Source organism: Chlorocebus sabaeus, chromosome 21 (genome assembly GCF_047675955.1).
Source record: "Chlorocebus sabaeus isolate Y175 chromosome 21, mChlSab1.0.hap1, whole genome shotgun sequence".
In the NCBI taxonomy this organism is placed as follows: domain Eukaryota; kingdom Metazoa; phylum Chordata; class Mammalia; order Primates; family Cercopithecidae; genus Chlorocebus; species Chlorocebus sabaeus.
This window is the reverse complement of record NC_132924.1, coordinates 90,708,890-90,730,370: the sequence shown is the minus strand read 5'-3', so window position 1 is coordinate 90,730,370 and position 21,481 is coordinate 90,708,890. Positions and strand designations below refer to the sequence as shown.

The 21,481-nt window shown below is 40.0% G+C and overlaps 1 protein-coding gene across 4 annotated transcripts in view; it reads left to right on the top strand.

Annotated features, from left to right (window-relative positions):
- Positions 1-305: 305 nt before the first annotated feature.
- Positions 306-21,481, top strand: part of CTTNBP2 (cortactin binding protein 2) — a 163,211-nt gene continuing 142,035 nt past the window's right edge. For 3 of the 4 annotated variants that reach the window (XM_007982696.3, XM_073009301.1, XM_073009302.1), the window contains exons 1-2: positions 306-574; positions 12,254-12,361. In XM_007982696.3, coding sequence (XP_007980887.1) covers positions 494-574; positions 12,254-12,361 — 189 coding nt within the window. In that variant the 5' untranslated portion in view covers positions 306-493. Of the gene's footprint in view, positions 575-2,196; positions 2,259-12,253; positions 12,362-21,481 lie in introns of those variants that run through there. The other variant, XM_073009300.1, reaches the window with a different exon arrangement.

The following is a 21,481-nucleotide window of genomic DNA, read 5'->3' as shown; positions in this document are numbered from 1 at the left end:
TGCCCTTTGTGATTCCTCACCGTGGGATAGAGGGAGCTGAAGTGTAGGATTTTCCCTGATCTTTCACAGAATTCAGATTCAGGAGGCCTGACATTTAATCCGGTCTGTGCACGGATTTGTCCGGCTTGGTGGGGGTTCTGCGGAATGCATTGCTCCTCTGGCGCTTTCTCCCTTCACCTCTTCCGTGGTCTTTGATCCCCAGTCCGCGCGCAGGGCCGCAGCGGAGCCAGGTCGTGCGCCCATTTCTCGCACCTCCACAAGCCAGCGGCTGGCCCAGCCGGGCGCGGGGCGCGGGGCGGGACCGAGGCGGGGCGCTGCGGCGCGCAGCGGGTTAAGCGGCGAGGGCGGTGGCGAGGGGCGGAGGGAGTGCGGCGGCTCCCGGCTTCCCGCGCCCGCGTCCCGGACAGCAGCGGGTTAAGCGCCGCCCGCGCGGAGAAGGCTGAGTCCGGAGCCGCGGCTCCGAGCTCGCATTCGGATCCGCTAGAGCAGGAAGATGGCGACGGACGGCGCGAGCTGCGAGCCCGACTTGTCCCGGGCCCCGGAGGACGCGGCGGGGGCCGCGGCGGAGGCGGCGGTAACCGAATTCCTGGGGCGGGCGCGGGGCGAGTGTAGACGCGGGCTGGGGGCGGCGCCGGGGTCCCAGCCGGACCCGGCTCCGCACCCCCGGGGCGTTCCGTAAGCCCAGGACCCTCCGGTGCCCCTTTCTCGGGGTGCCCACACGGCGGAGGCCGGTGGGAGCGGAGCGGCCACCCGGGCTGGGGATCCCTCCTGTCCCTTCCGCGCCCCACGGGAAGCGGCCCCGAGTCGCTCGGTTCTCCCAGCTCCCTGCGTGCGTCCAGTGCGACCCCTATGCCCACTCCCTCCGCTGCGGTCGCTTCTGACCGGGGGCGAAGGCTGGGACGTGCCTCCTGGCGAATTTGACCCCCCATTGTTCACCTTTCGCTGCGCGCGTGGTTGTGAGCGCTTGTCTCAAGGGTGCCTGGTACTGCTCAGCGGACCCGGGAGAGCAGCTTGGGGGAGGTGGGCCATCGCCCAGCAGGTGTGGGGATGCCCATTGTGTGCATCTGTCCTGTGCCTTCGGGAGGCCCATTGGGAGAGGGCCGTGTCCTGCTGCGGCGCTGCTGCCGCTGAGGCCAGCGCTTTAGGTCCTAGCAGCCTGCTGCCCCATCACTTAGTGGTGGTGATTGGGGTCGGGTGGATGGGTTAGTTCTTCCCAAGGCGATGCCCGGGAGAGGTGGATGTTCTGCACCTGGTTTCAAGACATTGTTCTTCTCTGGAGTCTAGAAGCTGAATGAGCTACCATTCATGACTGGTCCTTCCTTTCACCCCCCTGAATAACCCCGTGTAGAGACTCGCTGGTGGTTTCCAGCCTCTACCTTGGGGAAGGGCTGGACCCACATTTCCTGGGTAGAAAACGTTCTGAGTGTTTGAGAAGCAGCTTCGCAGGAGCTGCAAGGAGCTGCAGAGAAAGGCAGATCTAGGAGCGCCTCCCACTCTTGGCCCGATCTGGCTGCTCCCGCCGAAGGATCGGGGTGGGATGGAGCGAGCGGGGCGTGGACGCCCCCTCTCTTCCTCTCAAGACCTGAGCAGAGTCCGTGCAGGAGCGGGAGAGGGCAGGGCCGGGCGTAAACAGCCGGGGCCGCTTTAACTTCCTCCCACCCTCTGGAGGTAGGGCTTTCTGGAGAGGGAGAGGAGAGATGTGGAGGAAGGTACTTGGGGTGAGAGGAGCTGAGCCTGGGAAGAGAAGGAGAAACCGAGAGGGGGAGGAGGACTGCTGATTTCCACTTGCAAAACTGGCAAGTTTTGATTTGAACTTTTGGGAAAATTGAGTTTCCATTCTTTGCATAGAAAATGAGAACTTTAAGATTTCAAGCGAAACCTGCCCACTTATGTGAATCAGCTCCCCACTGTGGGGCACAGTAAGGAAACTAGCTATTGAGACAAGGCTCTCTGGCAAGTGGAAATGATTTGGTGCCTTCATCCCCAAAAGGTGGGAAGGGGAAGGAAGAGGAAAAAGAAAGAGGGTGTGAGGGGGGTGTGTGTGTGTGTGTGTAGGATGTGTTTATCCTGTTCCCCAGGAAGTTTGAATTTGTTTACTTAATCCACTTGGGATGGGTTTCTATTACCCTCAATATTTTAATCACCTGACAACCCAAACGCAGATATCTGACTGACGGTCTGTAGAGCTGATATATCGTTTTGTTTGGTTAGATCGTAAACAGAACCCAGGTCGCCAGGAAGATTTCTGTGTTAACAAGGTCAGTGTTCCCTCTCTTCTGTTTAAAATTTTCAAGTCTGATTTTCACTGCTGATAGTTGGGGATTTGATAATTTCACCCTTGTTAATGGGCAGAGCCATGGAAAATCTGCGAACGTGAACCTTCTTTGCTATTTCCATAGAATCCTTTAGGGTTGCGAGATGCAATAAGGATTCTTCATCTAGTAGTTTAAAAAATAGTAATAATTTCTGACTTTTTACTAAAACTTTGATGATGGCTTCTTATGTAAAATATTGGGCATTTTATTTTACTTCTTCAAATAGTTTTGACTTCATAAGGCATGGTTCTCTCTTATCAGCCTCTTTACCTATAGACTGATTTTAAAGTGAAAGGAAAGCTAGTGTAGAGGAGTGATATGTGTCATCATAATTGCTCCTTAAAAATCAAAGGCGTTTTAATGCACTTTGGGTTCTTGTTGACTGATAACTTAATTTTTATTTTAGTGAACAATTCACTTTGCATTTTGGAGATTTGTTGAATTTCAAATTGGTTTACATATTGTGATTTTTATGTATACATTTGGCAGTAAGGAGTCAATGGAAGCTCTGAAGCAGTAGGCTATTTTTGAAAGTGAGTGTTTTCCGTAAGCTTTGACTATTTAGATTGTTGCTTAGAAACAAGCTTAATTTATAGTTTTCAGTTTAATATCATTTTTAGTGGAATGTTTTAAATTTAGTTTGTGATCCTCATTCTTAGCTGTTTAAATCCTGAAAGCATCCCAAGTTTAAGGCTGGGTAACAGCTACATTATTCAATAGGATCATATTAATAGTCTTTGCTGTGAACCATGCCGGGAAACCTGGGTTATTTTCAGTGCCCTGGCCAAATGTGATGACTTTTATAGGCCATATTGCTGTGTCTACTCTGAAAATAACTCCTAATGGATAAGGCAGTATGGAAAACAGAAATCTTCATGCTTTTTATTGTCACCAAAGAATTTTGGAGTGAAAGGAAAATGGAGATCTTTTGAGAGCTATATTTGGGAAGCCAACCAACATTCTTGTCATTCTGAGCTTTTCTGGAGCAGCTAATATGCAAAAAGGTATAAAATTTGTTGTCATGGTGACAGTGACAAAGAAAAACTTGGACAGTGATTTAAAATGCACAACAGTGATGTTAAACAAATTAACAGCTGGCAACTTGAAAGTTTTGTTTTCCAGGTGACAGTATTGCATGTAAATGCACTGGAAAGAACTTTCGTAGCCAATTTCACTAAGTGTTTTTTTAAACTAAATTATAGTTATATGGCAGCTATAGAATGTTGAAAGTTTTGCAGCTTAATTTTTAAATAGGAAATAACATAGATTTAACACACATTACTGAACACTTACTGAGATACAGGCATCATGAGTGTCATCTTTGCTGTGCTAAAGTAATACATTCCAGTGATAGAAACTGCCATGTGCCAAGGAATCAAATTGGAGATGATGGTGTCATGAGAGGCACAAATGATTTTGCATTAGAAGTTTGGAGAGAGACAGTCATAGAGAGGGTTCCAAGTGGGTGGATCTAGAAAATTCCACAGAAGGATGACATTTGAGGTAGGCCTTGAGATTGAAGGAGGATTTGGACCAGCACTGCAGGAAGGAGTGTGTGAATGTGGCCATATCCTAGGGAGACACATGCGAAGGGCTTTCAGCGATGAGCGAAGAGGTTCCCATTCTGGTCGCAGTTATATGGTTCAGAAAAATAGCTTGGAAGTTGAGGAAATTGACTGGAATATTTTCCCAAAGATGAGAATATAACTGTTTCCAGTGTCCTGCATTTCACTCTTTTTTTTCTTCTTCTTCTTAAATAATAGGTTGTAGATTTCTGTTTGCCCCAGTTTTTGGACTTTATTATTATTGTCGTTGCTGTCTTTGTTATTGTATTTCTCACAGGAACAATTTTGTTTAGAGAACAATTGTCCTCAGTGATGGAATCCATGCCTAGGCTAGATTGCCAGTTGGTTCTATCCTTGTGTGTTTCACATAACTTTATGAGGTGAGAAAACGTTTCACAGCCTTGGTACTTAGACATTTACAAATATCTGCTGTTGATCATGTGGGCAGCAAGGCTGTGGCTGGGAGAGAGCAGCCTCCACCTCCGAGGAGAGTTGTGTGAAGTTTGTAAAGGAAAGCAAAGGTGCTTAGCACAATGCCAGGCACATGGTAAGTGCTCCACAAATATTCATTGAATGACGAAAATGAAAGGAGGCTCACCAAGAAGTTGTGTCATAAAACTTAATGTTGAGTGGCTAATTGGAAAACTCACTTTGTGTGTTACCAGCTAGCTTATAGTGAAACTATTGGCCTGTGACTTGTAATCATTAACATTATAGACATTATGGATCTTGATCCAAAAAGATGACCCTAATTCTTACTTTAAAAAATTTTCATCTTAATACTGTCCCTTTCCAAGCTGCTTTTCTTAATGACTTCTTAGATTCTTTATAGAGGTTTTTTAAAAGTTTAATTTCCAACACTATTAGTTTTCTCTTTGGATTCTCTCTTTTCAAAATGATGATTGAGGCTGCACCCCTGCCATCCTGCATCCTTCCAATAATAGAGTCAAGGCCACATCACCCATTGGGGTGTGGAAGAGAGGATGATTGATAGGGGATTAAGAGAAATGTGGGGAAGTTTGGAAGCAGGAAGAGGGAATAAAAGGAAAGATTGGGCAGGAAAAAGGAGGTTAGGCAAGGCTTTAGAATAGTCTGCAATTGCACAGAAATGTGGAACTGGAATTTCAACATTGAATGTGCCTAGGAAGGATGTAGCAGTATTCCCCAACTCCGTGTACTTTGCCACTGAAGCCCGTCTGAGTATTGCTTTTGAAGGATACTTTATTTGAACACACTCGATTACATTATTCTCTGTTGGTGCACCTTTGCAAAGCTTGTGTAATGTGGAAAAAGAGATTTGTCTTTTCTCTTGGTAGTTAGATACGGAATCAGAGGACAGGTACAAGAGAGGATGATGATACCGATATTGAAAGATTTTTAAAATTTTAATGTTTTAAATAACTTACACAAATAATGAGATCATATTATTAACGCTGTGTACAGTATGATGCCTTCCATATAGAAATCCTGATTTTAGAGTGGGGGGAGATACTCTGTTTAAATAAATTGTTAGTAACCAACTAATACGTTGGAGGTCAGTTTAAAAGGTTATAGTAAATGTAGTGTAGTCAAGGTAACATTGCTATGTGGAGTGGATACTTGTTTGCCAATGATTTGGTTTTGACATTTTTGTATTTCATTGAAAAGACAAGATGGTTCCAAAGGCCTGCCTCTTCATTTGGCCCAGCCTCTTCATTTGAAAATCAGCATGCAGACATTTGCCACCTACAGATAATCAAGACTATTCTTTAATGCATTGTAAGCTTCTTAAAGGATGGTTATTACATCTGAATGTCTGCTTGCCCGTGGAGCTGATCCATGTCCCATGTCGGGCTGATGTAACATCGAAAACTGAGTTAGAGTGAAAATAGATGTTTGTATTATTTGAGATATGGTCCTTTTTTTCCCCCTAAGGAGGAAATGGAGACTGCAGGGAGATCTGAAAGGAGGAAAAGGGAGGTAGCTGGGCTTAATTATCAGAGGCTGTTACCCCTGACTGAGCTACTTTTCTGCCATTCTTTCCAGCTTTCTCTTAGTTAAAATTAGTCACATCCATTACCAGGTTTCCTTCCTGACATTGTTTCCTTGTCAGTATTACCTCCTTTCAATACATTGAATTTCTTGTCTTGCATGAAAGACCCCACACAGTGTGGTTGATTTGAGGTGCATGACCTTGGAGAGCTGACACCAAATAGACCCCATGTTCTCTGTGCTATATGTTGTTTTAAAGCAGAACATCAAGCAGCTTCCCTAGTTTAGGTTACTGTAGATGATTTTTGAAACGCTGAGTGAATGATCTAATACAGTTACTTAGTTGCACCTAGACTGGGCTGAAACACTGTATCTTAGTAAGATGGATGTACCTGAGACATCCTTTGCACACTTTCTGTTTTCATACTGTGTGCAGTAGACATTTTATACCCAAAGTGTATATGGTGGGTGGGGACGGGGGAGCACGTTGGATAAAATAAGTGAAGAAGTAATATTCTTACTGTCGTGACACATCTAGTAGGGGTGAGAAAATAGAGTTAATAGAGATAATAAGTTTACTATGAGAAAATGCACAAGGCCGGACACGATTAACCGCCAAGTGAAGTAATAGAACAGATTTTAAGACTGAATAGAGAGAACAAGAGATTTCTGGAGTCTGGAAAGGCATTCAAAAGTGGGGTTTGAGCTATGTGCTGAAGAAAGATAGTACCCAGATGAATCAGAGGAGAATCCATTCTCTTAGGAAGAGCAGCATCAGAAGTAGGCAACCCCATCACAAAAACTCTTTCCTCCTTGAAGAGGGAGAAACCAGGAAGATAATCTCAAGGCAAGAAGTAACTTCAGAGATTTGAAAATAGTTTGAGATCTTGAGAAGTATGTACTTTTCTTCATGAAAACCCTTATAATTAGCTGAATTCTTAACATAGTGCATGTTCTTATATACCTAGAGAGGTGGATTTAATTTTTTGCACGTCGGTGATACAGCGTTTGCATTGTGATGGTGAACTTTCAAGATGATTTCATTGCTTTTACTTCTTGATAGCCCTTATTCATCCCCAAAGCATAAAGCTTGCTTACATAGAAAGTTCTAAATGCATTATTAATTATTAGCATGCACTATTAAACTAGGAGGAAAATACATTTCTGTAACTTCTGAGCAAAGAGGCAAAATCAGTTTTCCTCAAGTACCTCACAAAGGCTTTTAGACTCAGGAAATGACCTAAATAAATTTCCTCAGTCCAGTAATCCAGTTACCCTGATGGTACATGAAATCAGGACATTTAGGGGCTGGAGGAGATTTAAGAGATCACTTACTCCAGCATCCTTATTCTTACTGATGGAAAACCTGAGATTCAAACAGATGAAGTGATTTGCCCTACTTTGCTGATTGTTTCCTACCACATCACTCATCACCCCACCTTCCAGTCTGCCTGCTTTCTCCTATGTAAAGCTTACTGATGGAAAATAGGCACAACCTGCTGGATATTAAACTGAAGGAGAGGCTCTTGGTGTTGCTGGGAAGAGCCAGATAAAGTGCCTGAGTTTGTGTTTAGTTACCAACATATCCCCCAGCAACCCTGATAGGACGGATGTATTTGAGGAAAGATCTGAGGGGTGTCTCTGCCACCGTGGCTCATAATGTCTCCTGAAGGCATTCTGATAACCAATCAATGTTGGTTGGTTCCACTAATTCTAAAACGGTATGGGTAAGACTTTTCTATTAATATTTAGCCGTGTCTACTGAATTCCCCACATAAACCTAGTGTTTTAGATTTGGGGAGGGGCAAACTTGGTATTGGCCTGTGTTCAATTCTGGAAATTTAAGATGGCTTGATTCAGCCAGGGTCTGTTTTGTCTATTCTGTCTCTCTCTCTCTCAGCCTGTTTGAGAAAAAATCCTGAAGAATGCCCTCCCCACACTTGCCCCAAGTAATTCAGAGCTGTTCAAAACTACAGTGTTGAACAGTTGAGTTTGGGATTATTTCTCCTTTCTAATTTATACATAATATATCTCATATATATATTATATAATTATATGAGTATAATTTTTAATTTTAAATAAATTATAATGAATTGTAATATACAATCGATTAACATACAATAAATTAATATATATGACTTGTATCCCAAACAAGACATAGTTTGTATTTGATGACCAGATTCTGGATTGGTTGAAGCTGCCATGTCAGATTTTTAAAACCAGGTGTTAAGCGTTTTTTCTGGAATACTTTTCCTGGCAAATGTAACAGGCGGAAGAGTGGCCTGTGGATTTGAAATCTGTGTTTTTGTTTTGTTTTGTTTTGTTTTTTCTTCCTTGGAGATGGAGTCTTGTTCTGTTATCAGGCTGGAGTGGCATGATCTCTGCTCACTGCAACCTCTGCCTCCTGGGTTCAAGCAATTCTCCCACCTCAGCCTCCAGAGTAGCTGGGACTACAGACGCACGCTGCCACACCTGGCTAATTTTATTTTTTAATTTGTTTTTTAAATTTTAGTAGAAACGGGGTTTCACCATGTTGCCCAGGCTGGTCTTGAACTCCTGAGCTCAGGCAATCTGCCGGCCTTGGCCTTCCAAAGTGCTAGGATTACAGGCGTGAGTCACCGTGCCTGGCACAGATCTGGTTTTTTGTTTTTAGCTTCTTTTCATCGCTAAAAAATAAGAACTGGATTTTTCTTTTTTAATTGGCAAAGGCAAGTTCAATAGTAAACCTCAGTCTGTGAACATGTCTGCTCTGGTTTTTTTCTGGGGGGAGTTGGGGATTTGGGAGTCATGTTTTCATGAGTGCCATGATACAGACCTTAATTTTTTGTGTGAGTGGCAGCATTTGGATCTGTCCTGTCTTCTATCCAATTTGAAAATTAATTATCAATGCAGTCTTTTATAAACATATGACTTGAAATAATTCGTTTGGCCCTTAAACCAAGAAACTTTAATATTTTTTGTATATCCTTAAACCAAGAAACTTTAATATTTTTTCTATATCTAAGTACTTTTGTACCATATGCATCTAAGATTAATACCACTTCATTCATATATATATATATATATATATATATATATATACACACACTAACAAAAATACAGTTTATTGTTAGAATTTTTGCTTCTGGAGTTATTTTTCTAAAAATACTAAAGCGCTTTATATTTATTTATAAAATACTTGGAGTCTTAAGATCTCCAGCATCTTTTCATGCACAGTACTTTTTTTTACCCTGTTTTGCCAGAATAGAGTGGAAATGAAAGGTGTTGACAATTTGAAAATATTATTATAATATCTGCACTATGAAAGGCCAGGAATTAGTAGAGAAATTTTACTATGACTAGTAGCGGAGAAATGGGAGACAGAGAGAGAAGAAAGACAAGCAGACAGATGCACTGTATGTTTCAAACAGTACATCACTTCATACGTTGTGATGGGAGACAGATTTATTTTTTAACATTCTGTGTGACATAATCTATGGTTTAGCAAGAACCCTTGTACCAATATTTTTTATTTTAATGAATTTCCCTCTTTATTGATGGTAGTATATAGAAAAACAGAAGTTTTGGCTGTAGGTCACATGTGTTGCTGCTGCTGATGGAAGCAGGGCAGGCTCTCCTGACTCTAATATGAATCAGGATCTTGGCAATGTCTTTCATAATTTATTAGTTTTTAAAATGGAGCACTTTGGTTATAAAGCTTTGGAGAAGCAGGACAATAAAATATACAATTAATTAAAATCTTTAGAGCAACCAGCAGCATCATTAATAAAACATTACCCTCTAAAGCACATAAGAATTGCAGCTTACTCTCCCATCTCAGTGGGAAAAACCAGGATAAAAGAGCCTGTCTTTCATCATAGCCAATAAACTGAGTTTATTGGACTTGGGCTGGTAGATTTTCAAAGAAATAGGCTCCTGGCCAATACCCTACTCCTCTCTACATGAAACATCTGGGTTAATAATAACAACCGCCTGTCTTCATTTGGCACTTACTTCATTGATATGTTCTTGTTTAATCCTCACAAGAATGCAGGGTAGACGTTAGGATTTCCATTATACAGATGAGAAAACAGAGGATGGCATGAGTTATAGAAGTGCTCCTCAGCATGTAGTCTGTGGACCAGCAACATCAGCAGGAGCTTGTTAGAAGGGCAGATTCACAGCCCCACCTCAGAATCACTGAATCACAATTTCCAGGGATGGAGCACTGCAGCCTGTTTTTTCACAAGGTCTTAAGGTGATTCTTATGCATGCCACAGTTTGAGAACAATTGGTTTATAAGACTTTATGGACACTACTGTGTAGTGGGAGCAGAAATTGGGACTTGGTACATTGGATTTTACTATTCATAGGGAGCATCTCTAAGAAATCTTTGAAGTAGGAATCCCTGAGAACTATACATGATTTATGCTTGCTATAGGTTTTCCTCTTCTCTTTATCCTTAGCCCTTGCCTTTCCAAATAACTTCTCTGTCTAGTGTGTATGCAAAAATAAATAATTTTAAGAGAGAGATCCTTTTAAAATCTTTCTTGAGAGAACCCCCTAGCTCTAGTCTCTTTCCCCTTTGTACCATCATATCTCTTTCCAGAAGATTCTTTTGAAACTTAAATGTTACCATTCTGGTCATGCCTGTTTGAAAGCCTCTGAAATCGTTTATTGTCTTTGCTATGTATACTTTTGTGTCTTCACAGAAATAGCCCAGTGTTCATGTTGGCTGATTGATAGGATGGTACCATTTTTATCTCATCTCAAAGAGCTTATTCTAGAATGTTGGTGCCATGCTGGTAAAGTGTGAAGATAAGTCATGGCATTTGGTCATATATCCTCATTTTACCATTTACTGGTTGCATGCTCTGCATATATTATCTGACTTTTCTGAGTTTCAATTTTAAAAATGGAGATGGCAATATGGTGTAAATTAGTCAATTCTTTGAGACTACTTTGGAAGCCATTGGGTGCTATGCAAGTGTGAAGTAATATTCTGCCATGTTTTGAACAGTGGCTTCTGAGGGTGAGTGTACAGACAGATTTGGGGATAAATGTTGTGTTACCCTTCTCTATGATGGTGACTGGGCTTGTCAAATGAGTCTGTGTACAGAAGGGAGGAGCAGAGTGTGCCTGGTGGAAGGAGCTCAGGCTTTGGACTCACCCAGGCTGACTGTGAACTCACTCTCAGCTTTATCTCTAAAATGAATGCCGGAGAACCTACTTGTAAAAGTTGCTGTGAGGAAGGAGGTTGGAGCGGAAGACAAAAGAATCGAGAGTCAGTGGTATACCTATGATATTTAAAGCCTTTAGAGGTTGGATACAGTCGCTCAGGGAAGAAATCTACAAGAGAAGACAAAAGGGCTGGAAGAACCTTGTGTGAGAAATTATGACCCCCTCCCTTCCCCCCACCTCCCCCCCCACACACACCTAGGGCCCTGGTGCTGACTTCAAGCTGTAGCTAGGTCCCTGGAAGTCTCACTTATTCCAGTCTCAGCTCCCTCCCAGGCCTGCCAAGAAGCTACAGAGGCGTTCATAAGAAGGCACTTTGATAATCAAACGGCAGGGGTTCCAAACTCACCGGACTTTGTCCGCCCAGATGACCACATATGAGTGGCAGTCCTGGTTTCTTAAAAGTGTGTGTGCTTGTACTGTGTGTGTGTGTGTGTGTGTGTGTATGTGTTGGTGGGGGAGGGTTGGCAACATGAGGAATATGTTCCTTCTAAAGGGGCAGCTATTTCCTGGCTCTGTGCATTATTGCCATGAGGAAATATGAATCTGGAGTTACCCAGTCATCTGACATTTGAAGACAAGCCAGGGATCTGGATTTTTTGGTGACATCTTAAGATTTTTTAAATGTTGGCTAAAGGAAAAACAACAACGACGACAAACCCACTTTGTGACCCAAGTAACACACATCTGTAGGCCAGATTTGGCTGCCAGCTGGTGGCCTCTGCTGCAGAGTGTGTAAACATGACCTATTATTATTGGATGTTCTGGAATTTATAAAAACCTCCCAGGAGTCTTTATGTTGGGGCCCTTCTAGGAATACATCCATGCTTTCTTTGCTTCTCTTGAAACTCCCCCACTCCCCCAAGATATACCAGACCTGTTTTGCTTGAGACTCCAGGGACTTTAAATTTGTGCTGTGTGATTTGGACAGATTTTGAGTCTGGGTGTGCAGGCAGGCTGGGGAACTATAGCTCCTTGGAGAGGAGAGCTGAGAGACTGGCGTTATAGTTTTTACCTCTCCTCCTAGAAGGTCAGGGCATAGATTGTCTGCTGCAAATAGTACCCCAGTGCCTCTTGGATCTGCTGAGCCACTGGGATAAAAATGATCCATTGCATAACTCTTAGGATGTGTGTGTCTTCCTGAGGAAAAGATTTTTCATTGCCTTGTTTTTTTATGTGTTACAGAAAAAAGAGTTTGATGTGGATACTCTCAGTAAATCCGAGCTGCGGATGCTCCTCAGCGTGATGGAAGGGGAGCTGGAGGCCAGAGACCTCGTCATCGAGGCCCTGCGGGTAAGAGCGACACAGGACTGGGTCTCCATGCTGGGTCATTTGCTTTTTTCAAAGAGTCATTGGCAAACCTTCTTTTTCTTAATTTTTGAATCAAATAGATATAAAATGTTACATCGGGTCAAAATGTGCTCTTCACCCCAAACACTAACCCATAACCTTTATAAGCCCAAACAAACACTGAAGTCAGATGGTCATTGAAGTGCTGGGAGCTGAGAGTAGACTGTGTAATGTGGGAAACTTGAGGAGTCAGCTGTACTCGTTCAGAAATCCTTTTATGTTTCACATGTTTATTTGGTTAGAAACACGCATTTTCAGAAAATTGCTGATTTGGTATCCTGCATGTATGTGAGGGCAGTGAGGAAAAGTTGAGGTTTATAAAAAAGATTGCTGGTAATATATATTTTTTCTTCCTATAAAAATTATTATTTTATTTTTAGAAACTCATGAGTTAAAAAGTAAATGTTTATCCATGCCTTCAAAGTGTTAATTTTTTTGATCTTTCAGTAATTTTGAAATATTTCTGTAATTGCTTACAAAGAATTTATTACTTAAATGTCTCAATAAAATTTTCTTTTTGAAAAAGCAATGGTTATTAGACTTTCTTGATACAGTTTTCTGATTGAATGTTCTGGATCTTGCATTTGTTTTGGTATGTAGATCAAACAGAATTTGGTGCTTGTTTTTGTCCCTCTTTTCTGTTTAATAGTTTGTATATAATTAGTTATCTTTTTGGCTCTTGGTCATTTGACCAAGAAGGCTATATTTATTAGGTATGGGTTTATCTTATTTCACCAGGGAATTGTTTCCCCAAACATTGTCTTGGGAAGTTTAATTTAATGTACATATGAAAATCTGTGGAATGTTAACACGTTGTTGCCTGTGACAGGAGCTTATATGGTAGAGGAGGGAGGCGGTAGTGCTGGACGGTCAGACATAATAATGGAGAAGGTAGACATGGGGAGAACTCAGTTGTGTGGGAAGAAGAGATAGCTCCTGAAGTCATGTCTTCAATGTATTTTCATAAACCAGAAGTTAGCATAGCAGATGTAATGATTATGCCTCAATTTGATTGCAGGAACAAATTGCCACAGAAAAATGGTAGTATAGTTATACTGTCAGCAAGCCAATATTGAGTTGAAGGTGTTGCCTTTTGAATGACAAGTTCTGCTAAGTAGACATTTGCAGTTTGGTTATGTTCATCCTGTTCCACATTTAGAACATCTTGTTACTGGCAGATGTATATTTTCCTGAATGAAATTTTTGGGAGAGATGCTGAGGCAGCATATAACTAACATATGTGCCCCTTAGCCCAAGGACAGAACAAGGGCACAGTCAGCTGCTGAGGCCAGGAGTATAGCCTGTTGTGGTCAGATAGAAGTGAAGGGCTCCAACTGTGCCTTAGATTTTTTTTTTTTTTTTTGGTCCTGTGTTAACCTGTGAAAGGCATCAGCACTATGGAATTCCCCACTAACATCAATGTTTGAACGTTTAATGAAGTCGGTGTTTTTATGTATCACCTTAGCGACCACAGGTATTTCTCTTTTTAATTTAATTGCAATACTTGGAAATGTTGAAATGTAAGAGTAGAGGTAAAAGCTTGCTAATAATCAGCACTTGCCGAGTGGACATTTTTCACAGAATCAAGGAATGTTAGAATTACGGGGAGCCTTAGATGATGTCGTAGATCAGTGTTTTGCCTATCAGATGTGATGTCTCCTTTTCATAAAATATTTTATCACCTTCTTACTATCCTGCAATGAAATTTGTGGAGAAGTTGCATGTATAAGTAGGTTCTGTTAAAACCAATACAAAAATAGCAGGAAAATAGTTAAAATAAAATATGATATGCTCAATATATACATGCTCAGACATGACTGTACTGAAAGACATGATAAAACAAACACGTGGCTATTTGAACCTATTCATGGCATTGACATGAATATAATAGTTGCAAAAGAATCCTGATCCCATCCTGCTATGTTGTTTACTCTGAGTCAGCAGATTTGTGGTGGGCGAGGTGATTTTCTGAAATGGTGAATGACTTAGAAAAGTGGCAAACAAAAGTACACACATACACAGGAGTTGAATCCCTGGAAAATTCAGTTTGTTAAAAATTAAATTGACTTGTTTAATAAGTAGAAAGGAGTTACTCTCTAACCTGGTCATCTAGAAGGTTCAAGTGAAAGGAATGAACAGAAATATTTGAACCTGACAGAACACGGCACAGTTCCTGGATGTGTGGAAAGGAACCACATCTTTGCCCTGCCTCCCCTAAGTGCCCGTCACTGTGAAAATAAAAAATTCTAGTCCGTTTCCAAAACACATCCTAGGGTACTGCTCCTGTGGAGAACCACTGGCTGAGACCAGTCTCCTTTTTGTATAGATAAAATCAAACAAAAAAGCCTGGAGACTTCTGACTTATCGAAGGCCACAGATATGGCATGCATAAGAGCTTCCAGTTCATTTTCACACAGCCTCCCATGTGGAACTCGGTGTATATGGAGATTCTTAAAACTTTTTTGGCTTAAAATTCAGAATTGTGATTTCTTTATTTGGAGGATTGTTGTTTTTACAATAGATAATAATGTCGTCTTCACATACCTGTGGTAGCCATCATAGACTCACTGTGGTGATTTACTGATTGAATGTTCCCTGGGACATTCACGGTCCCAGTGTGTCATCTGTTTGCCTTTTCCTGTAGTGGTGGAATGTAGCTGAGTGACTAATGCCCCAGAAAGAAATTGGGAAGGAGAGAGGCTGTGAAAGTGTCATTTTAATTTTGTTTTACATTATGAGATCAATTTATTCCTAAATCAAGAATCAAAATCTCCTCACTCGGTAATCAGTGTGCTGCTATTCAACTGTAAAGGAAGTGCATCTTGGTTTTTTTTTTCAGCCAAAATTAATATTCCTCTGAAAATAGTAAATAGTTTTGAATTTAATATATAAATTATAAAGATACCTAATTTGTACACTGAACTTTATTACATTTAGAAATGATTTTGTTGTGAGATGTTCAAATTCTTTAGAATTTTAAATCTTTAAACATATATTTCAGATGAAGCTATTTTACTTTTTAAATTATGCTATCTTGATGCTTTGATTTCAAGTTATTAAAAATTGCATACATCATTGAATTAATGGCAACGGACTTTTCAAAACAATACATAAATATAATTTGGAATGGGGAAGATATTAAGAGATTGCAATATATATCTTGGTACCTTTGCTATTTTCATATATTTAAGGTATAGATATTTCCTAGTAAAAATAGTCCATGACAGTATTGAAGACATTAATTTTTAAAAAGAGCGATATTGATGGAAAAATCTGAATTGCATAAAGCTGATTAAGTGAAGTATATTTTAATTGATTCTCATGGGAAATATTTAGTTTGTCAACAATTCCTCCATATTCACATAGAGTAGGAATAAATCTTTGAACAAATAGATACATTCAGATAAAACCGAATGAAAAATACTTTGTAGTTCAATAAAGAATGTGCCCAAAGAGAAGCAGCCGCATTTTCCGAATACCAAGATAGGCACAGAAGCTTCTGAATTAAATTTAATTGACTATTCGAAATCTGAGTACACAATTCATACAGAAATCCGTGATTCAAGTTTAATTGTTTACTTTGTGGAGTCTTCTGGCCTTTATTTCTTTTTTCCTCTTGCTACTGGTATTCTTACAGGTATCTTAGTCAAAGAGAGACAAAGTCAAGATGATGAGAATGCTATAACTAGATGAAAATGCTATAACTATAAAATTTTAAAAGTCCAAATTATGTGCTTAAGCCTACATTTTACAGGGCCTAGCCTGCTATCATTAGCATGAGTTTACATAAATATCGTTTAAACAATGAATTCCTTTGGCAATTATCTTCAGATTTCTTCTGTGCCTTTTTCCTTTTAGATTGGATAACTGAGATTGACCATAATAAACCCATGGCAATTCTTCCTCCTAATCTTCATATAAAGTAACTATATAATCTAGACTTTCAATTATTATTTGCATTGTCATGTTTAAAAATTATCCAGTTTAACATTTCTTCAGGTAGAATGCATTTATCACCCCAGTAACACAGGACAATGTCAGTTATAGAATTGCCTTGTACAAGTGGCTGTAAGAAAGAGACTCAACATACAGTAGATTAAATAAGGTCATTTCTCTCACATGACAATCTGGAGGTGAGTGATCCCAGCTGGAGAGTCAGCTGCATGCCAAGTGGTCATTCAACAACCCAGGTTATTTTTGTTTTACTACTCTTCTTAGGGACTTAACCTCATCAGCGTGCTTGAAACAGGATCAGTGCCAGCTCCGCATCCCAATATATGGTAAGGGGGAAAGATGGGAAATGAAGGGCAAGCATTTCCTCTAACTATGGTCTTTCTTCTGCAGAGTGCACACAGTGTATCGGTGAGGCCTTTCATAGACATGCAACTTTTTGTAGTTGCATAGGAGCCTGGAAAATGGCCATGGCTAGCTGGCTACACTGTAGTACTATGGAAGAAGGGAGGACTTGGGAAAACATTAACAACCTGCTGAAGTCCAAGAGGGAGGGGTCCTATCTTGATTTCAATATTATCTTTCAGAATATCCTGGGCTAAGATATAGGAAGATAGATCTTTCCCTCCTTCCTTCCTTCCTCAATAAGGATTTGATGAGTACCTACTATGTAGCAGGCATAAAAATAAACTTTGAAGTACGTATAAGTCAAGATGTATTATGCCAAAATTGTAGCTGTTTAGAAAATTGTATTTCTTGACTTTATATATTTAAAATTAATGTTCTGTGTAATGCCATCTAGGCCTAAGTTTTACTTTTCTCAGACCGTGACTCAGTATATTGAGTTTGCCTAGAACGATCTTCCTTTTCAAAAACTTGGCTATTCATGGGGTTCAAAATTAAAAATAAAATTTAAAGCTCTTAAGTAATTTTGCTTTAAAGCAGATTTTCTCAACCTCAGCACTGTTGATATTTGGGACCATTTTACTTTTTGCTGTTTGTGGGGAGCTGTCCTGTACATGTAAGATATTTAGCGACATCCTTGGTCTCTACCCACTAGATGCCAGTGGCAACTCTTCAGCTGTGACAACAGGGTCTCTCCATGGGGGACCACATTGCTGCTGCTTGGGAAACGCTGCTTTAAGGAGGTAATGCTAGTCAAGGAAGGACTATTTTTAAAACTGATTTTGCTAAAATTGGCCAGGCACGGCAACTCACACCTATGATCCCAGCACTTTGGGAGGCTGAGGCAGGCAGATCACTTGAGGTCAGGAGTTCAAGACCAGCCTGGCCAATGTGGTGAAACTCTGTCTCTACTAAAAATGCAAAAATTAGCCAGGCATGGTGGCAGGCAAATTTGGGATGAGGTCCCTGTATTTATGGCTATTAATGCAAACAGTCTACCTGCGATGATAGCTGGTTGACCCCCATCCTCTCTATAGAACTGAGCCCACCCACGTGCAACAGTGAGCCCTTGCCTTGGGACAGGCAGATTGAATTTGCCAGTGATTATAAGATGTATCTCAGACTGGGCTCGGTGGCTCACGCCTACAATCCCAGCACTTTGGGGAGCTGAAGCAGATGGATCACTTGAGGTCAGGAGTTCGAGACCAGCCTGGTCAACCTGGTGAAACCCTATCTGTACTAAAAGTACAAAAATTAGCCAGGTGTGGTGGTACACACCTGTAATCCCGGTTACTTGAGAGGCCGAGGCGGGAGAATTGCCTGAACCCAGGAGGCGGAGGTTGCAGTGAGCCAAGAGCAAGCCACTGCACTCCAGCCTGGGTAACAGAGCGAGACCCCATCTCAAAAATAAAAAAGAAAGAAAAGAAAAAAAAAGAAAAATCTTTTTGCTGAAAATAAATGTAAAAACTCTATTCAAATATGTTGCATAATGATACAATGATTTTCTTGAAAAAGTATACCTTTAAACTAAAAGTATTCTGAAAATGCCCATTTAAACAACTTCAGGACACTTTCAAAATGTATTACATATTTTACTATTTAAAATTGAATTACAGTTTCTTATGCAGAAATTAAACGCCTTATTTTTCAAATTAAAAAGCCTTTATAGTTGTATGGTTCAGTGCTAGAATCTTGACATAGAACAAAGACAATCACTTTAAATAAAAGAATGGTCCCACTCTAGTTTTAAAAACAGCTACAGAGTGTGCTACAGAGCATTGTGAATGTTTTCCTCATATGACATGTCTGCTAAATCCTGATAAAAGAATAACAATCTGGCTTTTTATTGGTTTCAGCTAAGTAAAACATGCAGTCTTTTGTATTTCAAAATTCTCCTGTGAATGCAGGCATTTGATAGACCAAAACATACCCTTTTTGTGCTGTTCATTATAATTAATGAATGAATTAATTTGCTGAGCAGAGCTGAATTTATGAAAACATAAATTAATTTAAGTTTCCTTTCCCGTCCGTTGAGATAACGCTTTTGTGCCATGCCAGAGAAAGGAAGAAGGGTGTTGACCAGATTTCGTGTTGTTTCTGCTAGCAAATCAGTTTTCAGAAAGAAGAAATAGCCGATGAATTTTAAGTAGCATTGTATTTGTTCCAGGAGGACAAACACTGAAATGAGCAACTTTGATTCTTTACTTCTGGTCAATTTTTTCTCTGATAAACATTTACCATTAGTAAAAAACAAACAAAATATAGAATACCATGCAAAACGTTGCTTTTCCATATATTAGAAAATTAAGGTGATGAGGTCGTGAAAGCCAAATGTTTATGATCACCATTTCTAGCCCATATAATAAGCAACTGAAGTAACTGTGTAGCATCTGCCTGCTGATTATTAATAAGTTATCAAGATATATGTAAGGAGAACAAACTAAAGATGAGGCTTTTCCCAGATCAATCTCCCACATACCATTTGATCTGTTCTGGTGCAGGATAGAATCAGGGTTACAAATAGGATGAAACAAGGAATATATTTTTGTACACTTTGAACATGATCACAATTGTGGGTACTGTCAGTCTAATTAGCAATTCATTTTTAGAATTCCATGTGATCTGAAAATACAAGGTATTCCTTTGAGGCATTCTGATTACATTTTAGCCACCTCGTTGTGACACTTGGTGGCTAAGCTACAAGTCATGGGTTTTTGCAGAAATTTCTTTTGCCACCTTTATGATGAATTCTTTGTTTTGATTATAAGAGGAAACAAGGTTCTAAAGCAGTATGCTCATACAGTGTGCAGCATGATCTTTATTATGTAAATTTTTGAATTTTGTGTGGCATTATTTTCAACTTTGCATAAATAATTCTGTTTGCAACCACCTCTTCACAACCAGTTAAAAGTAAACAAAAAAATGAAAAAAGAAGAGGGTGGTTTTATCATTTTAAACTAAAACAATTTCTTTTCTACAGCCACCTTCATCCATCCCATGATGGTGGGTTAGGCAGTAAACAAGCCAAAATCAAGACAAGGGTAATTCCATTTGGCTCATGCTTTGCGGGAATCCTGAGGTTAACTGCTGTTTACAACAAGCTAGAGTTTTAGCAGGGGGTGGAGATCGAATGGGGCTTAATATTGTTAGGTTTTGGTTATATGTCAGGCACTTCATAGGCATTATTTCTTATCCCTATGAAATCTCTTGAGATCAGTGGTAGTACCCCTACTTTAGGAACAGAGAAAGTAAAGCTAATAGGATATTTGCCATTTTCTGTCTGACTCCTAACCTTAGCCCTCACCGTGTCTCTCCCCCAAAGACAACATTAATGAAACTAAGCATTCTCCTAGAGCTGAAAGTTGTCATTTATGGATTCTTTACTTTAATTGCTATGAAGTCTCAGACCATTTCTACACACCTGTAATCAATTGTAAATTTCAAAAGCTGCACAGAAATTGAAGCTACAAAGAAATTGTTAGTCTTCTATGTTTAATCATTCATTTGCTCTTCCCTTGCGATTGAGCACAGGTCATTATAAACAGAAGTAAAGCCTTGAAGGTTTCTAAGATCCTTTTGAATGGCAAGAATGATAATGTAGAAGAACATCATTGGTTTTTAATGTGTCCTTCTTATTAATTATCATACTAAAAGCTTGTACTTTTCTGTAATTGGGATATGATTCTGTCATCCTCTGGATGACAGGGAACATGCTGGTGCATGTGAGAATGCCGCATGACCTGAGTTTAGGGAAGTGATGGAGATTTCTGAAATACACGAGGACACAATTACTGAGGAACTGCTCTTTCCACCCTGACCATCTTTGCATATTTCAGTCGTTAAGTCTGTCTCTTATAGTTGCATTTTGTTTTTAAATTTGTACATCTTTTAGTTTTCATATTTGATCTTTTTTTTGTTTTGTTTTTTGTTTTTTGTTTTGTATCTGCAAAACATCAGCAGGTAGTAAATTGAGTCCTTAAATAGAAATTTGGTTTGGTTTCCATGAAAGGCTGTTGTATGGATTTCCTTGATATTATAAAATTCTTTATTTTTTCCAATCAATAAAAGTTGAAGTGAATTTGTGAGGGTAGATTATGTAAGCCAGGGTCATGATAGAGGCACTACCTAGGAAGAGTTCAGTATTTTAAGTAATTGATATATTAAAATGCAGATGTGTCATTGGCCTTGTTAGAAAGTTCAGGTTTCCTTTCATGAAGTCTGAATCAACAGAATCTAGTTTTAGATTAGGTTAGATTTGTCTTTTTTAAGACAAACTTTTAAGTAATCCCTACAAGTTAACTTAAGAGTTCATGATTTTCTATTGCTGAGTCTCTTTCCATGAGTGCCTGGGAATACGTTTTTCATAAAAAGTCTCAAAAGTGTATTGGGCTTCCTTCTGGAGTTTCTTGACAAAATAATGAGACTTGACTGGTGTAACTGAGAAGCAGCCTTCCATCATGTCTGCTTGGCTCCATCAGAGGTTCCATGTGTTTTTGTGCCTGTATCGGAATAGTAACAAGTTGTGAGTTTGGTTTGGTGGACTGTAGGTAGGACAACTAATGGAAGAGCTTTAGAAACTCTTAATAGATATTGTGAATATGTTAAACTCTTAATAAGTTTAGATTTCAGACAGTTGACAATTGAGATTCACTGTAGGCTCTGAGGTAGGAAACAGATGTGATAAAAACAATGTTTAAGGGAGATTAT